Genomic DNA, 20,247 nt, shown 5'->3' with positions numbered 1-20,247 from the left:
TTCCATCCAAAAGCAGCAGAAAACACATTCTTTTCAACTGCACATGGACAATTCTACAGGCCACAAAACAAATCTCAAAAATTTAGAAGACTGAAATCCTTTCAAGCATCTTCTCTGATCACAGTGGTATGAGACTAGAAATCAACTACAAGAAAAAAAATGCAAAAAACACAAACATGTAGAGGCTAAACAATATGCTACTAAACAATGAGCCACTGAAGAAATCAAAGAAATAAAAAAATACCTGGAGACAGATGAAAATAGAAACACAATGATCCAAAATCTATGGGATGCAGCAAAAACAATTCCAAGAGGGAAGTTTATAGTGATACAAACCTACCTCAGAAAACAAGAAAAAATCTGAAATAAACAATAACCTTAAACCTAAAGGAACTAGAAAAAAAACAAAATTCAAAGTTAGGACAAGGAAATAAATAATAAAGATCAGAGCACAAATAAATGAAATAGAGACTAAAATGCAATAGAAAAGATCAATGTAATTAAGAGCTAGTTCGTTGAAAAGATAAACAAAATTGATGAACCTTTAGCCAGACTCACAAAGAAAAAAGAAAGCCCAAATAAAATCAGAAATGAAAGAGGACAAGTTACAACTGACACCACAGAAATACAAAGGACCACATAAGACTACAAGGAACAATTATATGGCAATAAGATAGACAACCTAGAAAAAATGGATAAATCCCTAGAAATGTACAGTCTCCCAAGACCAAAACAGGAATAAATAGAAAATACGAATAGATCAATTACCAGTAATGAAATTAAATCAGTAATAAAAGAGCTCCCAATAAATGAAAGTCCAGGACCAGACAGCTTCACAGGTGAATTCTACCAAACATTTAAAGAAGAGTTAACACCTATCCTTCCTAAACTATCCCAAAAAATTGAAGAGGCACACTCAGAAACTCATTCTATGAGGCCAGCATCACCTTGATATCAGAATCAGAAAAAGATACCACAAAAAAACAAAAAAAATTACAGGCCAATATTCTTGACAGTCATAGATGCAAAAATCCTCAAAAAAATATTAGCAAACAGAATCCAATGATACATTAAAAGGATCATACACCATGATTAAGTGGGATTAATCTCAGGGATACAAGGATGGCTCAATATCCACAAATTAATCAACATGATACAACACATTAACAAATGAAAGAATAAAAAATCATTTGATCATCTCAGTTGATGCAGAGAAAACTTTGGACAAAATTCAATATCCATTTATGATAAAAACTCTCAACAAAGTGTCCATTGGTGGAATATACCTTAATATAATGAATGACATATATGGCAAGCCCACAGCTAATACCATACTCAGTGGTGAAAAGCTGAAAGCATTTTCTCTAAGATCAGGAAAACATGACTAGGATGCCCACTCTTGCCATTTTTATTCATCGTAGTATTGAAAGTCTTAGCCCCAGCAATCAGACAAGAAATAAAAGAAATCCAAATTGGAAAAGAAGAAGTAAAACCATCACTGTTTTCAGATGACATGATACTATCCATAGAAAACCCTAAAGATGCCACCGAAAAACTACTAGAACTCAATGAATTTGGTAAAATTGCAGGATACAAAATTAACATACAGAAATCTGTTACATTTCCATACATTAACAACTATCAGAAAGAGAAATTAAGAAAACTATCCCATTTACAATCACATCAAAAAGAACACCTAGGAATAAATCTAACTAAGGAGGTAAAAGACCTATATTTATGGGACTTCCCTGGTGGTCCAGTGGTCAAGACTCTACGCTTCCACTGCAGGGGGCATGGATTCAATCCCTGGTCAGGGAACTAAGATCCTGCATGATGCATAGTGCAGCCAAAAAAAAAACAAAACAAAAGACCTATACTTAGAAAACTTAAAAAACTGATAAAAGAAATTGAAGATGACACAAACAGATGGAAAGATATACTGTGCTCATGGATTGGAAGAATACTTTTAAAATGATCATACTACTCAAGGCACTCTACAGATTCAGAGCAATTCCTATCAAAATACCAATGGCATTTTCCACAGAACTAGAATAATTCTAAAATTTGTATGGAAAAACAAAGGACCCCAAATAGCCAAAACAATCTTGAGAAAGAACAACAAAACAAGCTCCCTGACCTCAAACTATACTACAAGGCTACAGTAATCAAAACAGTATGGTACTGGCACAACAGACACATAGATCAATGGTACAAATAGAAAGACCATAAATGAACCCCACCATCTGAACAATTAATCTACAATAAAAGAGGCAAGAATATACAATGGAGAAAAGATAGCCTCTTTAACAGATAGTGTTGGGAAAACTGGACAGCTACACACAAAAGAATCAAACTAGACTACTTCTGGAAGAAAACAATGCCAGTGCCCTCTTTTACATTGGTCTGAGCAATATTTTTTAGATATGTCTCCTAAGGCAAGGGAAACAAAAGCAAAAATAAAGAAATGGGACTACATCAAACTAAAATGCTTTTGCATAGCAAAGGAAATTATCAAGAAAACAAAAAGGCTGCCTACTGAATGGGAGAAGATATTTGCTAACAATATATCAGATAAGGGGTTAATATCCAAAATATACAAAGAACTCATACAGCTCAACATAAAAACAAAACAAAACAACCAGATTAAAAAATGGATCCTAATAAGACATTTTACCAAAGAAGACATAGAGATGGTCAACATGCACATGAAAAGGTGCTCAGCATAACTAATCAACAGGGAAATGCAAATCAAAATCACAATGAGATATCACCTCACACCTGTTAGAATGGCTATTAACAAAAAGACAATAAGCAGTAAGTGTTGCAAGGATGTGGAGAAAAGGAAATTGTAGCACACTGTTGGTAGGAATGTAAGTTGGTGCAGCCACTATGGAAAACAGTAAGGAGAGTCCTCTATAAATTAAAAACAGAACTACCATACAATCCAGCAATTCCACACCTGGGTATTTATATGAGAATACGAAAACACTAATTCAAAACAATATACGTACCTCAAAAAAATGTATGTTCATTGCAGCATTATTTACAATAGCCAAGATATGGAAGCAACCTAAGTGCCTAACAACAGATGAATGGATTAAAGAAGATGTAGTGTCACACACACACACAAATGGAATATTACTTGGCCATAAAAAAGAATGAAATCTTGCCATTTGCGACGACTAAGATGGACCTAGACAGTATCATACGAAGTGAAATAAGTTAGACAGAGAAAGACAAATAGTGTATGATTTCACTTATATGTGGAATCTAAAAAACAAAACAAACGAACAAACAAAACAGAAACAAAGTCATATATGCAGAGAACAAACAGGTGGTTGCCAGAGGGAAGAGCGGATGGGGAATTAAAAAAAGGTAATGATGTGAGGTAATGAATGCTTGACTGTGATGATCATTTCATAATGTATATTTATATGAAATCATCACATTGGACACCTCAAATATATAAAAGTTCTGTCAATTACACCTCAATAAAGCTGAAAAAGGATTTTTTTTAATTCTTAAAAAAGCAAAAAACACCTTATACTTAACAGTACAATACTGAATACCGTCCCCCAATATCAAGACCAAGGTAAGGATATCTACTCTCACCACTCTTATTCAACACAAACGCTGGAAGTTCTAGTCAGTGCCATAAGGCAAGAAAAGGAAACCAAAGGTAAACAGACTGGAAAGGAAGAAATAAACTGTCTCTATTTGTAGATGACATGACTGTCTACATAGAAAAATTCCATGAAATCTATAAAAACACTCCTAGAACTAATAAGAAGGTTCAGCAAGGTCACAGGATATAAACAAACATACAAAAATCAATTGTATCTCAATATACTAGCAATAAGCACAATAAATTAAAAATATAATATCACTTACAATGAAATGTATAGGTACAAATCTATAAAAACATATACAAGACTTGTACGTTGAAACTACACAATGCTGATGAAAAAAATCAAAGATCTAAATAAATGGAGAGACATACCATGTTCACATATTGGAAGACTCAACGTAAAAAAAGATGTCCATTCTCCCCAAATTGATATATAGGTTTATTGAAAGTCCTATTAAAATCTTAGCAAGACTTTTTGTAGATACGAACAAGATATTTCTAGAATTTATACTGAAAGGCAAAGGAACTAGAATAGCTGAAACAATTTAAAAAAAAGACAAGTGAGAGTGGGAGGAATTATTCTACCAGAGAACCCAGAAATTGGCCCACAAAAACATACCCAAATTATTTTTGATAAAAATACAAAACCAGGGCTTCCCTGGTGGCACAGTGGTTGGGAGTCCGCCTGCCAATGCACGGGACACGGGTTCGTGCCCCGGTCCGGGAGGATCCCACATGCCGCGGAGCAGCTCGGCCCGTCGGTCATGGCCACTGGGCCTGTGCATCCGGGGCCTGTGCTCCGCAGCAGGAGAGGCCACAGCAGTGAGAGGCCCGCGTACCGCAAAAAAAAAAAAAAAAAAAAAAAACTATAAAACTACAAAACCAATTTATTTAAGGATAGACTTTTCAAGAAATGGTGCAGTTACCACTGGACATCCATAAGCAAATAAATGAACTTTGACCTAAAACTCACCTTATACCAAAATTAACTCAAAAATGGTTCATGACCTTAAATGTAAAATGTAAACTATAAAACTGAAAAAACAAAAAAGGAGAAAATCTTTGCACCCTAGGGCTAGACAAAGAGTTCTTACACATAAAAGGAAAAATTGATAAATTGGGCTTCATCAAATTTTAAAACTTTGCTCTGCAAAAGCCCATGTGAAAATGATGAAAAAACAAGCTACAAACTAGCATAAGATATCTGTAAATGACATACCCAATTAGGGATTCATATCTAGAATTTATAAAGAACTCTTAAAACTCTATAGTAAAAAAGAACAAACAATCCAATTAGAAAATGGACAAAAGTCATGAATACACATTTCACTGAAGATAAGGATGGCAAATAAGCATATGAAAAATGTTCAACATCATTAACCACTAGGGAAATGCAAATTAAAACCACACACCTATCAGAATGGCTAAAATTAAAAAGTAGTGAAAATACCAAGTGCTGCTTAGGATATGGAGAAACTGGATCACTCAAACATTGCTAGTGGGAATGTAAACTGGTGCAACTCCTCTGGAAAAGTTTGGCAGTTTCTTAAAGAAAGTAAGCATGCAACTAACCACGTGCCCTGCAACTGCATTCCTAGGCATTTACCCCAGAGAAATGAAAACGATGTTTGCACAAAAACCTGTACACCAATGTTTATAGCAGCTTTATTTACAAAAGCCAAAAACTGGAAACAATCCAGATGTCCTTCAACAAGTGAACAGTTAAACTGTGGAACAACCATACAAGGAATACTACTTAGCAATAAAAAAGAACAACCTATTGGTACATGCAACAACCCGGGTGAAGCTCCAGAGAACTGTGCTGAGTGAAAAAAGCCAATTCCAAAAGGTTGTATATTGTATGATTCTATTTATATAACATTCTTGAAATGATGAAATAACAGAAATGGAGAACAGATTAGCGTTTGCCTGTGATTAATGAAGTCAGGAGGAGAGGCACCTAGATATGGCTTTAAAGGGCAACATGGAGGATCCTTGTAGTGATGGAAATATTCAACTTGACTGAATCAATCTTATCCTGGTTGTGATACTGTACTATAGTTTTGGAAGATGTTACAATTAGAGGAAACTGGTAAAGGATACACATACAGACTACCTCTGTATTACTTCTTACAACAGAATGTGAATCTACAATCTCAAAATAAAAATTTAATTTAAAAAAATCAACCCAGCCTCAGTTGCTACAACATCATTTACATAGTTACAACTTAAAGGGTCTAACCACTTTTAAAGGTATGACAGAGAAACTGTGAGATTTATTATTTTCTTCCTAATCTCTGTTTTGAAAATGCTAAATAAGAAGAACCTTATACAGTTGAGTCTGGCTGACTTAGTACACGGAAGTATCTGAACTTCTTTGAAGAAACGGAACAGGAGTATGCATTTACATCTTGTCCCAGGACATTTTATTTACTTATTTAGAACTTAAACTACTTCCCATAAGAGATTATCATACCTTGGCACCATATAAATCTGAGCTCTTCATTAAAAATTCTGCTGATGTTCGTACTGTGACTCCTGTAGTTTCACACTGCAAAACACAGTTTTCCAATGTAGTCTTGCCACGGTGAATAACTATGATGAAAACATGCAATCAAATACTTTAAGTAATGTGTCTTTTCCAATATTAGAAATGGCCTAGAGCTGATATTAGATACAGTCTAAATATTTCTCATTTAAACTCTGTTACTGGAATTATGAATTCATAATTTATAAAACAATGACTATTTTGAGTTATTTTCTATTGATAAAATCTAAAAGCAGCATTCTTAAAAAAGAATGACTTGCCCTCAGAAATGCAAAATCAAGTTAAAAAGCACTTCTCATTACAAAAAAATATCAGAAAGTAACTTTCATGACTATCTTAGAAGAGAGAAGAAAAGGAGGCCCAATTCAAAATAAGGGATACAAATCCCAGGAAATAAATACTATCACAATGTGAAGATAGCTGGTTTGAGTCCAGGGCTAAGTCAAATACAAAGAACACAGACCACAGTACTGGAATGTTTTAAAAGAAAAAAAATGATCACACAGAAACAAATATTAAACTAACAAATTTTCAAGAATACATTGAACTATTTTTCACTTTAGAGTAAGCTTCCTCAGTCGTCAAGCTATGTACATAAATAATTAATCCGCCTTGCATACTACTCAAGAGTGGCATTTTATTAAATTCTATCTTTCAGGGAAAGTACAGTTTTCCTTCAAAGTCTGGAACAAATAATACATGAAATATTCAGATATTTACTTAAGATTCCTTCCACAGCATCATGCTGAACCAATTTTATGCTTGAGATTTTAATATCCACACCCGTACAATCCACAAAAGTGTCTCCTTTGCCTCTCTTTTCTATCACAATATCATCTGGTAGACCATACCCTAAGGAAGAGAGCAAGAACATTTAAGATAGGTGAGGGGAAATGTCTAAACACAAAATTTCTATGACAGATTCCTCTATTTCAAATGACTCCAAATGATATCTGAGACCAGTTAATCCAGTTACATTTAAATAAAATCTAATTATCTCTCCACATATCTTGCTTAATTTTTACCAAGGTATACAATTTTTAATAACAACTCCTCAAATTGCCTGCATATCAGGAAGACTACCCCCTATCAACCATCTCATATTAGTTTCAGCACTAAAGTCACTTACAAAACTGCTATTAAAAAAAATAGTAACAGAATGGCCATCATCAAAAAATCTACAAACAATAAATGCTGGAGAGGGTGTGGAGAAAAGGGAAACCTCTTGCACTGTTGGTGGGAATGTAAATTGATACAGCCACTATGGAGAACAGTATGGAAGTTCCTTAAAAAACTAAAAATAGAACTACCATATGACCTAGCAATCCCATTACTGGGCATATACCCTGAGAAAACCATAATTCAAAAAGAGTCATGTACCACAATGTTCATTGCAGCACTATTTACAATAGCCAGGACATGGAAGCAAACTAAGTGTCCATTGACAGATGAATGGATAAAGAAGATGTGGCACATATATATAACGGGCTATTACTCAGCCATAAAAAGAAACGAAATTGAGTCATTTGTAGTGAAGTGTATGGACCTAGAGTCTGTCATACAGAGTGAAGTAAGTCAGAAAGAGAAAAACAAATACGGATGCTAACACATATATATGGAACCTAAAAAAAAAAAAAAAAAAAAAAAAGCTTCTGAAGAACCCAGGGGCAGGACAGAAATAAAGATGCAGACATAGAGGATGGACTTGAGGACATGGGGAGGGGGAAGGGTAAGCTGGGACCAAGTGAGTGGCGTGGACATATATACACTAACAAATGTAAAATCGATAGTTAGTGGGAAGCAGCTGCATAGCACAGAGAGATCAGCTCGGTGCTTTGTGACCACCTAGAGGGGTGGGACAGGGAGGGTGGGAGGGAGATGCAAGAGGGAGGAGATATGGGGATATATGTATACATATAGCTGATTCACTTTGTTATAAAGCAGAAACTAACACACCATTGGAGAGCAATTATACTCCAATAAAGATGTTAAAAAATAAAAATAAATAAATAAGTTAAAAAAAAAAAGTAATAATCTAAGTACTCACAGCTGGGTCAGAGGGCTCTGAAGCTTTTAGCCCTACAAGTTTTTTATTTCCCAACTCTAAGATTCTATTATTCTATCATAATTAGCTTTGAAAAAGCCTAGGCATTTCTCAAGATTTTCTAAATTTTATATTCTCTTAAACAGATTGACAAAATCTGACAAACTGACTTAGAACAGTTTTAGCTATTGGAAAGATAGGTCTACCTTGTTAACCAATAAAAAACTTTGTTCTCTACAAATCTTTTTTTTTTTTTAACATCTTTATTGGGGTATAATTGCTTTACAATGGTGTGTTAGTTTCTGCTTTATAACAAAGTGAATCAGTTATACATATACATATGTTCCCATATCTCTTCCCTCTTGCATCTCCCTCCCTCCCACCCTCCCTATCCCACCCCTCCAGGCGGTCACAAAGCACCGAGCCCATATCCCTGTGCTATGCGGCTGCTTCCCACTAGCTACCTACCTTACGTTTGTTAGTGTATATATGTCCATGCCTCTCTCTCACCCTGTCATAGCTCACCCTTCCCCCTCCCCATATCCTCAAGTCCGTTCTCCAGTAGGTCTGTGTCTTTATTCCTGTCTTACCCCTAGGTTCTTCATGACATTTTTTTTTCTTAAATTCCATATATATGTGTTAGCATACGGTATTTGTCTTTTTCTTTCTGACTTAGTTCACTCTGTATGACAGACTCTAGGTCTATCCAGCTCATTACAAATAGCTCAATTTCGTTTCTTTTTATGGCTGAGTAATATTCCGTTGTATATATGTGCCGCATCTTCTTTATCCATTCATCCGATGATGGGCACTTAGGTTGTTTCCATGTCCTGGCTATTATAAATAGAGCTGCAATGAACATTTTGGTACATGACTCTTCTTGAATTATGGTTTTCTCAGGGTATATGCCCAGTAGTGGGATCTACAAATCTTAATCAAACTAATAATACAGGTCAGACCTCTGAATGGGTTTATGAAAAACTGGAGTATCAGAAAACTAGAAAACCCTGCCTGACTTTTATCATAAAACAGAATCACACAGACAAAGCTTTAAGAAATAACTCTCACTGTCTAAAGCTGAGTCTTTGCTTGAGTAAATGAAAGCAGTGACAACATTAAACAGGCAAAGTCACTAAAGTTTTCTACACTTGAAGAGTACAGACAAGCCTTTGGGGACACTAGAGAATGCAAGAGGACTCCACACACAGGAATGCTACCAGTGGTGAATTCTGGATGATTAGATTGTGAGTAAATTTCTTTCCCGATTCTTTTTTTTTTTTTATATTTATTTTTGGCTGCATTGGGTCTTCATTGCTGCGCATGGGCTTTCTCTAGTTGCGGCGAGCGGGGTCTACTCTTCGTTGTGGTGCACGGGCTTCTCACTGCGGTGGCCTCTCTTGTTGAAGAGCATGGGCTGTAGGTGCGTGGACTTCAGTAGTTGCGGCACAGGGGCTCAGTAGCTGTGGCTTGCAGGCCCTAGAGCACAGGCTCAGTAGTTGTTGTGCGTGGTCTTAGTTGCTCCATGGCATGTGGGATCTTCCCGGACTAGGGACTGAACCCATGTCCCCTGCATTGGCAGGCGGATTCTTAACCACTGCACCACCAGGAAAGTCCTTCCCTGATTCTTTTTATGTGTCTACCTGTACTTTGCACATTTTTATAATAGCTATGGCTTTCTATCATGTGAAAAATTAAAAATATAAAAAGAATGGCCATATTACATTATATAAACAAGTTATTACATAAACAAATTACATAATCTTAGCAGTTTAAAACACAAAGCCCTCGCCAAACTGAATGGATTTTCTAAACAAGAAAGAAAAATCCTATTATAAGTACTGTTAATACCCTGCAAATAGCAGGTACTCGATATATATCTCTTGTTGTAAGTGTCAGCTATAGATCAGAAAAGCTATCAGATAAGCTTTAATCTTACTCGTGAACAAGTACTCCATATATTCAGACTAGAGATATCACCTGATTCCCCAAATTCTCAGAAATGCCCTCTGTTCATAAATTTACAGTCATTCTTACACTTAACTATCAGAATTCTATATGTTTATTTATGACATGTTGGCAATCACATTATAATTTCCTCAACAATCTAGGAAGAATGCTTATCCACCATACAATCTGTAATAGCAATGCTGTTTGCACTATGCCAAAAAAATGAAGTGTTTTTATTGTAGTGCTTTATCCTGCAGATGTTTATAAACACACATCTATTATATATCAAATATTGGAGTGGAAAAAGAACAAAAATTACACACATAAAACAAAAAAGGGGATGAGCTGGTGTACTAGTGAACAGCAGGAAATTAAATTCCCAGCCTTGCTTCCATTAAGAACTCTCGAAAAGATAAAATTAAAGAACATAGCTTAAGCAGTTTGTGAACAGCTGCTCCAGTCCCAAAATGATATATGATTTTTTGCATGACAAGCTTTATTGCTAACTTGAAGCTCTTCTGGTAAATAGTTGAACAGGTGCATCTAAATTTGACACGCTATGCAAATACAAAGGACCAAGGTGAACTACTGTAAAGTAACCTAAATTTAGGAATCACTCTAAATGTACAATAAGATTTCAACTCCTAAAAAGTTATTTTTAGGACTTCCCTGGTGGTGCAGTGGTTAAGAATCCGCCTGCCAATGCAGGGGACATGGGTTTGATCCCTCGTCCGGGAAGATCCCACATGCCACGGAGCAATTAAGCCCGAGTGCCACAACTACTGAGGCTGCGCTTTGGAGTTCGCGAGCCACAACTACTGAGCACACCTACCACAACTGTTGAAGCCCATGCGCCTAGAGTCCGTGCTGCACAAGAGAAGCCACTGCAATGAGAAGCCCTTGCACGGCAACGAAGAGTAGCCCCCGCTCACCACAACTAGAGAAAGCCCGCGCACAGCAACGAAGACCCAACGCAGCCAAAAATTAAATAAATAAATAAAGTTATTTTTAAAAGACTCTTTCAACATTAATGTTCTCAAAAGTACACTTTAGAACTTGTGACATTCAACAAGCTTTTAAAGAATTAAGATGAAGATTTTGCATCTAATTTCAAGTTGGACCTATACCTTTCACAAAAGTAAGCTAAATTAAAAAAAAAAAAAAGCACCAATATGTCCACAACATATATGAAATAAGAGGAAGCAACAAATTAAAAAATATTGCTTGGAATGTTTTTTTTAATTCTAATAATGAATTTCCTTTTCACCAACCACCTATAATCTGGAATTATACTTCTTCCTAATGGTCTTTTTTTCTCTATGTTTTTGTTTTCCCAACATTTATAATGCCACAAAGAATCACACCTCATGTTGCTCAAACACTGAGTCAATAACCTGTACACTCCAAAAACCCTTAATGTTTCAAGGCAACTCATTTGAAATCAAATGGGTCGAAATCAAATTCTTGGAGCTTCAACAAGATCAGTGATTTACTGTTATCTTAAGCGTATCATGCACGAGAGTTTGGTTGTATGATCTTCCATACTCACCTTCTAACTCAATGGAGTCAGCGATGGAGAACGTACCATGTACCACGTAACAGCCAGGACAAACAATAACAGTGTCGCCCTCATAGCAGGCATTTATAGCAGACAACGGATCACTATGGAACTAGAAAACAACAACAACATATTGCAAATATATACCCCTCAAATGCAACCTGAGTATTACTCCAGGTGCCTTCATGTTTCATTTTCAAAAGGGAGCCAAAACTACGTATGTAGGTATCTCCCTTGCTACTGCACTGAGCTCAGTGCCTCCTTTGCTACTGCACTGAGCTCAGTGCATGGTTGATAACTGACTAATACTGCAGAAAGGTGGTGCTCTCACTGCTTTCCATTTCACAGAAAACCAGCTCTGGGAAACTCCTAAAAACTTTTTGTAGAATTCAGGAAAGCCTGGGGTGAATCTGAAGAAAAAAAAGCCACCTGGAGCAAGAAACTCTCCTTTTACCTGAATTTCTATTTCTTCCTTACAAGGCTCTGGACAAAGCTTATCCCTGACCAGGGACTGCAGCAGACCAGTCGTCATGGTGGAGGAGACCACATGGGTGACCTTCTGGCCACTGGGACGGATGCCTTTTGCTTGTATATTAGAATTCTTCTGATAACCAAACACATATCTTAAAGAAACCAAACAGACCTGTCAGTTCTCAGTAACATAGCTGGTTAGAAAAGATGCCAACTAGTTGGGAAGAACAAAGATACACATACCTCAACAAAGGATTCTCAATGAGTTTTAGCTTTTGTTTCAACTGTTCAATCTCTGAATACAATTTTAACCCTTCCACCATGGAGATGTTTTCCTGCTCAGAATCAGAGTTACAATTTGACAAACTGCTTCTCAGATTTAAAAATTTCCTGTAACTCTCCTCACATTGAGTCAACAGATCTTGATAGTCAACAATAAGTCCTGAAGGAACTCGGTCTTCAAGAATGTCATAATGCCTGAAAGTTTAAAAGCAAATTGAAACCCACTGCCTTTCAGACACATTTTCCCATCATTAAGACACCCATGCAGTCCTCAAAGACCCCGTAAGAAAAGTGTTTCATAGTATGCAACTCAGGAACATGTTAAGTCTTACTGAGTAGCTGAAAGCTATTGAAAGCTTTAAGGACCACTTCATTAAGGTCACTAACTTTTCTCTTTTGAGGAGTTGCTATTTTTTTTTTCCTTAGATCCAAGCATTTGTGTTTCTGAAACACTGAGAGTTCATGTTGCACAATTTGTAATCATTACTTAACAAGAAATTATTTTCTCATATATTAGATTCAAAATCTTAATAAGTGGGTGGCAGAGGGCAACCTGGAGGTAGGGGTGGTGAGGATAGTATCCCAAGTAGTTTCATAACAATGTTTAAGATTACCACATTTATAGGATCAAAAATTTTAAATGATTCAAATCATCTAGTCCTTCCCTATACTTACTTATTTTTATAATTTAGTTTAGTTTTTTTTTTTTAATTTATTTGGCTGCATCAGGTCTTAGTTGAGGCACACGGGATCTTCGTTGCGGTATGTGGGATCTTTTGTTGCAGTGCATGGGCCTTTCGTTGCAGTGCGCAGGCTTCTCTAGTTGTGGCGCAGGGGCTCTAGAGTGCGCGGGCTCAATAGTTGCAGCACATGGGCTCTCTAGTTGTGGAGCACGGGCTCCAGAGCGCGAGGGCTCAGTAGTTGTGGCACGTGGGCTCTCTAGCTGTGGCACATGGGCATGGCAGTTGTGGCACACTGGCTTAGTTGCCCCACGGTATGTGGGATCTTAGTTCCCTGACTAAGGGGATTGAAATCACGTCCCCTGCATTGAAAGGCAGATTCTTAACCACTGGACTACCAGGGAAGTCCCCCTTCCCTGCATTTAAAGCACTATGGAGGGGACTTCCCTGGTGGTTCAGTGGTTAAGACTCCACACTCCCAATGCAGGGGGCCCGGGTTTGATCCCTGGTCAGGGAACTAGACCCCACATGCCGCAACTAAGAGTTCGCATGCTGCAACTAAAGTTCTAACGTGCCGCAATTAAGACCCAGTGCAGCCAAATAAATAAATAAAATATTAAATAAATAAATAAAGCACTATGGAGCAGAATTTGCTGAATATTCCCTCAGGAAGATTATTAGAGTATTTCAAAAACATAAGCCTTTGAGATTCTGAGAAAAAAATAAGCTGTTATTACTAAACCAGAGAGTGATTAAAACAAAATAACTTTGTATTGGACAACTGTGTTGGCACTGAAAGTTTATTATTAATTTATAAACCTTCTCAAATATATAGACAGAACAAAAAGTACTTCTAGATACAATAATTTATGAGTGTACAATCAAGTTAATGGATATGAAATTAATGGATTTGAAAGTAAACTGCAATATTATTGTCATTACTTGTCGTTTTAAAATAATTGCTTTATTTCTCAGTTAAAAGCATACTGACTTAGGCCAGAGCTTCTTAACCTTGGCTGCTTATTAGAATCACTGGGGAACTTTTAAAAATACAGATGATCAGGTCCCCATCCAGACCAATTAAATTAGTCTCTAAAAGTAGAGGGGTATCTTTTAAAGTTCCCTGGGAATTCTAATGTGCAGCCAAGGTTGAGTACGACTGCCTTAGATAATGTCTTCTTAACTTCGTCACGCTCTAAATAAGACCTAAACAAATTTACATCAAGTTACAGTGAACATTTAAATAGTACTTAAGATGAGTAGAAAATATTTTTCCCACTTTTCAAGTAAATGAATTAGGTGAAGCTTGAAAAGCAAGGATTTTGTCTGCTTTGGTTAATCCATACTCATTTAAAGATATTCTAGAAATCCAATTTGCAAACAAGAAATTGGGGGCCCAACCACTGACTGCTTGATCAGATCTACTAAGTTACAAAGATTAAGACTCAAATTTTAAAATTAGTTTCTTAGCATTTCCAATATCCATGCCAATCAGCTTATTTCTTCTCATTATAGTGATACTTCATAGTCTCAAAGTAATGAACCAACATCTGTGTCTCAGACCCATAAGCTCTGAAGCAGAGTGTTTTGAATTAGAAAGGAAAAATATTTACTTCACAGTGCAAAATCAAGACAATATGGTTTGATTCCCTTTAACTCTTGCCTGTGAATAGCTCTACTCCTGTCTTAGCCTAGGGACCTTTTAAAGAGTCTGCCTATATTTGATAACATTCCAGTTTCCCCATCAAGTACCATAGTTTCTTCTCCATAACTGAAAACAATTCCTCCCTTATGCTTTCCCATCTGCCAGTGATGTATAAGATATGTATGTAAATCATTTCTTGTTGTTTGAACATGTAAGACTGTCAAATCGGAATACAGTTATTTTCCAAGTAAAGATCAAATTTGCCAGATACATGATATTCATCTACCATTACATTTCCCTTCAATCAAAACCAATCATTGCTCTTTAAAAGCAAGTATATCAAAACTAGAAAATATGCAAGCTTATTGAAATTCTGGCATTTTACTGAATACACTATGAGAAAACAGGAAATGCATAATGGAAAAATTGGAAAGGCTAAATAGAAATCACAGCCAATTTATGAAAAGCTGAAATCAGACATACATAATTCTAAACCAGGTAGAACCAACCTTAACCAGACTTCTCACGTATTTTTTACTTATGATTCACTGTTTAAATGAAGAGAAACTTACTAAATCAAATTGGTTATACAGAAATGTAAAGGGTTACTGCCTTATCTTATGTAACCAAATCATCTTTCACACAGGGAAAAAAATTACCTTCTACAATTTTTTTTTCTTTTTTTGGCCTGCAAGGTCTAATTTTATTCTTATTGCAGCACTGCGTATTAAATTACTATGCACAACTACCAAAAAGTTACCTGGTCTTATAGCACCATCTAGTGGAAGCCACATTTAACAAAGTCAGTGCAGGACAACTATTTGGGTTGCATGGTTAATTTGGGGTATTTTTATAATGGAAGGGTTTTTCCCTACCAAAATATGATAAGTCAGTAGAATGTATTTAGGTATTTTGGAAATTTTTATTCACCATCAATATTAACTATTTAGTATTTTCATCTATTTATCAAATAAGATTTAAGGAAAAGAACTTGACAAAACATCCTGAGGTAAGTCTGTTTAGCCTACTATGTTTTACTGTAAGAACTTAAGAGTAAAGCCATGTCTTTAAAAGTACTCAAGAAAAAAAAAGTCTTCTATAATTCAATTAATTTCACTGTTCTTCAATTGTTTTTATTGAGTTTAGTAACGGGTTGTTTCTTTTTAACATATTAGCTCAATTAAGTTTTATTCAAATTTACAAGAGTGAGCTGTTAATTTACATGTTCTTGAATTCTCTGCTTTTAGACTCTAAAAACACTACAAGTAGGATTATAAACACTAAAAGTAGGTTTCTCTGCACCTGTACAATTTTTATTTAATAACTTGTCAGTGGGTTATACTATTTTATATCAGTCTGTTTCTATCTGTAGGAGTATATATACAGTATATACAAAACACAGGTGAAATTAAATCACAAATAGCTATTTTTTCCAACATGTACAAGGCCACTAAAAAATACTTACAATCTCAATCGAGGTTCAACACATCTAACAAAATAATCATACTCATCCTCTTCTTCTTCATCCCAACTCCTCCAAATGTTCTGATAGAAAAACCTGGAAAGGAAATTAGTATCACTCAAATTCAATCACTGGCTTAAAATGTTAGGGTTTGGGAGGAATAAGAGTAAATCAAAACAAGTCTATCAAGTATGGTAGAGAAGACTGAATATTTGCTAGATTTGATAGTCATGAGTCACACATGAACTTCTTTGGATTGGCTAAAGAAGTTTTCTATAACATTGATTCTATTAGGACCTTCTATTTATCAGAAGAACTATTTATTGACCATCTGTAACTTGGTGGAAAGTAGTGCCATTTGTTAAGATAGAAAAGACTGGGAGAGAAACAAGTTTATGGTTGAAAATAAAGAGTTCTGTTTTCACCATGTTCAGGTTGAGATGCCTATTTGAACTCCAAATGGATGATGTCAAGCGTGCAGATAAATATACAAGACCAGAGCTCAAGGAAAAGGTCAGGGCTAGAGACATAAATCTGGAAGTTGTCAGCATATTGATGGCATTAGAGCAATAGATGAGATCATCCAGGGACATAAAATAAAGCAGTAGTTCTCAACCCTGACTGCCCATTAGAGTCCCCTGAGAAGCTTTTAAAAGTTGATTTTCAACCCTATTCCAGACCAATAAACTAGAATCTCTTGGGTGGGGGATGGGGGAGGGAGGGTGCAGGATCCATATTTTTTTAAAGCTCCCCAAAGTGATTTAACAAATTTTTCATCATGGAAAATTTCAAACATATACAAGAGCAAACATGAAAACATGAATACCATGTATCCATCACCAGCTTCAACAATTATCAACTCACAGGCAATCTTATTTCACCTCTACTCCACCCACTTACTTCTCTGCTCTCCTACCTCCACCATCCTGACACTGGATCATTTTAAAGCAAATTTCTGACATATCATATCACTCATAAATTTTCAGTATGTGCCTCTAAAATAAATCTTTATACAAAAAAAGTTTTAATTCCTTAATAACCAAGTATCCAGTCAGTGTTCAGTTTTCCCTAATTATCTCTTTTGTTGTTGCTGTTGTTTTACAGTTGGCTTGCTCATCAGGGTCCAAACAAGGGTCAGCCATTGAATTTAATTAAATCACTTTTACTCTATAGATTATCCATCCCTCTTTTTCACCTTGCAATTTATTTAATAGTTTCCCACACTCTGAATTTTACTGATTGCTTCCCCAAGGGGTCAGTTAACATGTCCTTCTGTTTCCTTTATTTCTAGTAAACTGATAGTAAGGACTAGGGACTTGATCGTCTTTAGGAAAGACTTTTTGGCAAGAATACTTCAAGGGAGGTATAATGTAGCTTCATCACCAAGCACATGATACCTGGTCATCTCTTTTGATGATGAGCTTAAGAATGATCAATGGATTCAGATACTGTCAGCCTGATTTATCTGCCACAAAGTTCCCTATCAGGTTTTCACCAATGGCTGTAGCAGCCATTGATGATCATTGCCTGAAACCTCTACTTTATTATGGGTTGCAAAATACTGATATTCTCATCTTATCATTCTTTCTTCATGTAGTAGTTGGAATACTCCTATAAAGAAAATTTCCAGGAGATTCTAATGTGCTTTCAAAGCTGATTAGAGAGAGAGAAGTGTAGATAGCCTAGGCCTGAGCCCTGGGTAACTTCAACATTCTAAAGTTTGAGCATAAGAGGAAAGAGCTGGCCAAGATTATTAAGAAAGCAAGCCCATGACACACTATCATAAAGTGGTGTCCCAGAAACTGGAAAGAGAGTAGAGTATGTTAAGAAGATGGGAATGATCAAATAATTAGAATGTGACCAAGAGGTCAAGGTAAGATGAGATCAGAGGAGTGACGACTGGATATGAGAATATGAGTGACCTTAAGCACAATTTCAATGGTACTGTAGGAGTAGAAGCATTAGTGGAACGCCAGGAAGTACAGACGATATAACTGTCAAAAAGTTGAAAAGGAAGGAGCAGTGAAAATGAAGCCATCTCTTAATTCTTATAGATTAGACTGTCATTCTCTTCACCCTCTAGAGTCCATCTCTCAAAAACAAACCAAAAAAAAACCAAACCTGAGCATGCCCTTACTCAACCAAAAGACTCTGCTGGCTCCTTGCTGTCCTCAGAACAAAATCCAAATTCCTGAGCTTGGTGATATTACATGGACTCACAGTCCACCTCTAGAGCACCTCTCTTGCCTCAGAGACCCTGTGTGCAAACTACCAATTTCACAAGCTCTTTCAAAGCCGCTGTGACATGCTGGTCAGACTGCCTTCCACCTTTTCCACCTGGTAAGCTTATATTTACACTTCATGACCCAGCTCAAATATCCTCACCAGTTCAGTACCAGGCAATCACATTTCATTCACATCTGCACCTCCTCCAGTGTTTATTCTCTCAAGACAGAAACTTGGGAGTCAGCCTTGACTTCTTCCATATCCACTCTACCACCAAGTCTTAGCCATCCTACTTTCTCAATAAGCCTAATCTGTACTCTCCATATCTCCACCCTAGTCCACTCTGCCTCTTAACTGATCTCTCTACCCCTTCCCCCTCCATTTACTTTCTACACAGCAGCCAGAACAAACCTTTTAAAACACAAAGCTGATCATATCATAAAACACAAAGCTGATTGAAAACCCTTCAGCGGTTTCCCACTGCTCTTAAAGACAAAAATTGTCCATTGGCTGACAAATCCCTGCATCTTCGGACCCCTGACAACCTCTAAGCTGGTTTCCTAAGTCTCTTCATTACTGCCTATGTTCTAACCACGTTGGCCCTCCGGCTCCTTAAACTCACTGAGTTCCTGAACCTGTTCCCTCCCCTAAACTGCCACAACCACTTTCACCTAGCCAACCCTTCAGACCCAAGTTCAAATACCATTTCCTCAGGAAATAACCGTATTACAGCAACCTGACCTAGTCTTAGAACACTCTGTAATCCCTCACAGCACTCACTGCAGTTTCCAATCATACACATTATCTTTATGTGATTATTTCATCAAGGTTCATCTCCCACCTTTAGACTGACATCTCCCTGGTGATGGTGATTGTGTCTGTTTTGTGCACCAGTCACATCTCACCCTCAACTCAGGACCTGGCACTGAAATACTTACTGAATAAAATGAACAAATGAAAACCCTCATAATTTGACCTTTTCTGGACACTGACCAGAATCTGAGCCCTCACCTCAAAATAAAGAATAATTTAGCCAGGCTCGCCTTCAAATAATACTATTACTAATTCCAGATACTTGATTTTCTATCAACTTCTATACCCATAAGAGATTAGCTCCCTGATTCCTAATTTCCTAAACTCGTCAATTATCCCTTTACCTTCATATGCCTCAACTGACAGATTTTTTAAGTGAGAGAAACATAAGAGAGTTATTTTGGTTCTAGACATAAGCCAGTTCTTTAGATTTATGTTGTTTGACCTAATATTGAATACCTACAGTCCTTGCATTGTATGCAAGTCCAATGTCCTTGCATACAATTAGAAATTTTCTATGAAATGTCAGAAGCAGGGCCCAAGACACTCTGCTTCTTTGTAGAGTATCAAATTAAGCTCAGCAAAACCAGGTTCACTCACTAACGGCATAGAAACTGGAAAGTACTTTTTGAACTACAAAACATCAAGCAACATTATTAACATGACCTTTATATTATCCAATCTTCCAGTTCATGGAGGAATATAAGTCCTTTTTTTTTTGGCGGTACGCGGGCCTCTCACTGTTGTGGCCTCTCCCGTTGCGGAGCACAGGCTCCGGACGCGCAGGCTCAGCGGCCACGGCTCACGGGCCTAGCCGCTCCGCAGCATGTGGGATCCTCCCGGACCGGGGCACGAACCCGTGTCCCCTGCATCGGCAGGCGGACTCTCAACCACTGCGCCACCAGGGAAGCCCCTAAGTCCATATTTAATTAGCCAAAAATAA

General features: G+C 36.8%; 1 protein-coding gene across 1 annotated transcript in view; it reads right to left on the bottom strand.

Annotated features, from left to right (window-relative positions):
• Window positions 1-20,247, bottom strand: part of SHCBP1 (SHC binding and spindle associated 1) — a 37,455-nt gene that overhangs the window by 11,265 nt on the left and 5,943 nt on the right. Inside the window, exons 5-10 of the mRNA XM_004264862.4 lie at window positions 16,269-16,361; window positions 12,440-12,673; window positions 12,180-12,348; window positions 11,717-11,837; window positions 6,897-7,028; window positions 6,105-6,223 (exon numbers count right to left, since the gene is read on the bottom strand). Coding sequence (XP_004264910.2) covers window positions 6,105-6,223; window positions 6,897-7,028; window positions 11,717-11,837; window positions 12,180-12,348; window positions 12,440-12,673; window positions 16,269-16,361 — 868 coding nt within the window. The remainder of the gene's footprint in view (window positions 1-6,104; window positions 6,224-6,896; window positions 7,029-11,716; window positions 11,838-12,179; window positions 12,349-12,439; window positions 12,674-16,268; window positions 16,362-20,247) is intronic.

The sequence above is a fragment of the Orcinus orca genome, chromosome 20 (assembly GCF_937001465.1).
Source record: "Orcinus orca chromosome 20, mOrcOrc1.1, whole genome shotgun sequence".
Lineage (NCBI taxonomy): Eukaryota > Metazoa > Chordata > Mammalia > Artiodactyla > Delphinidae > Orcinus > Orcinus orca.
This window is presented reverse-complemented; position numbering and strand designations above follow the sequence as displayed.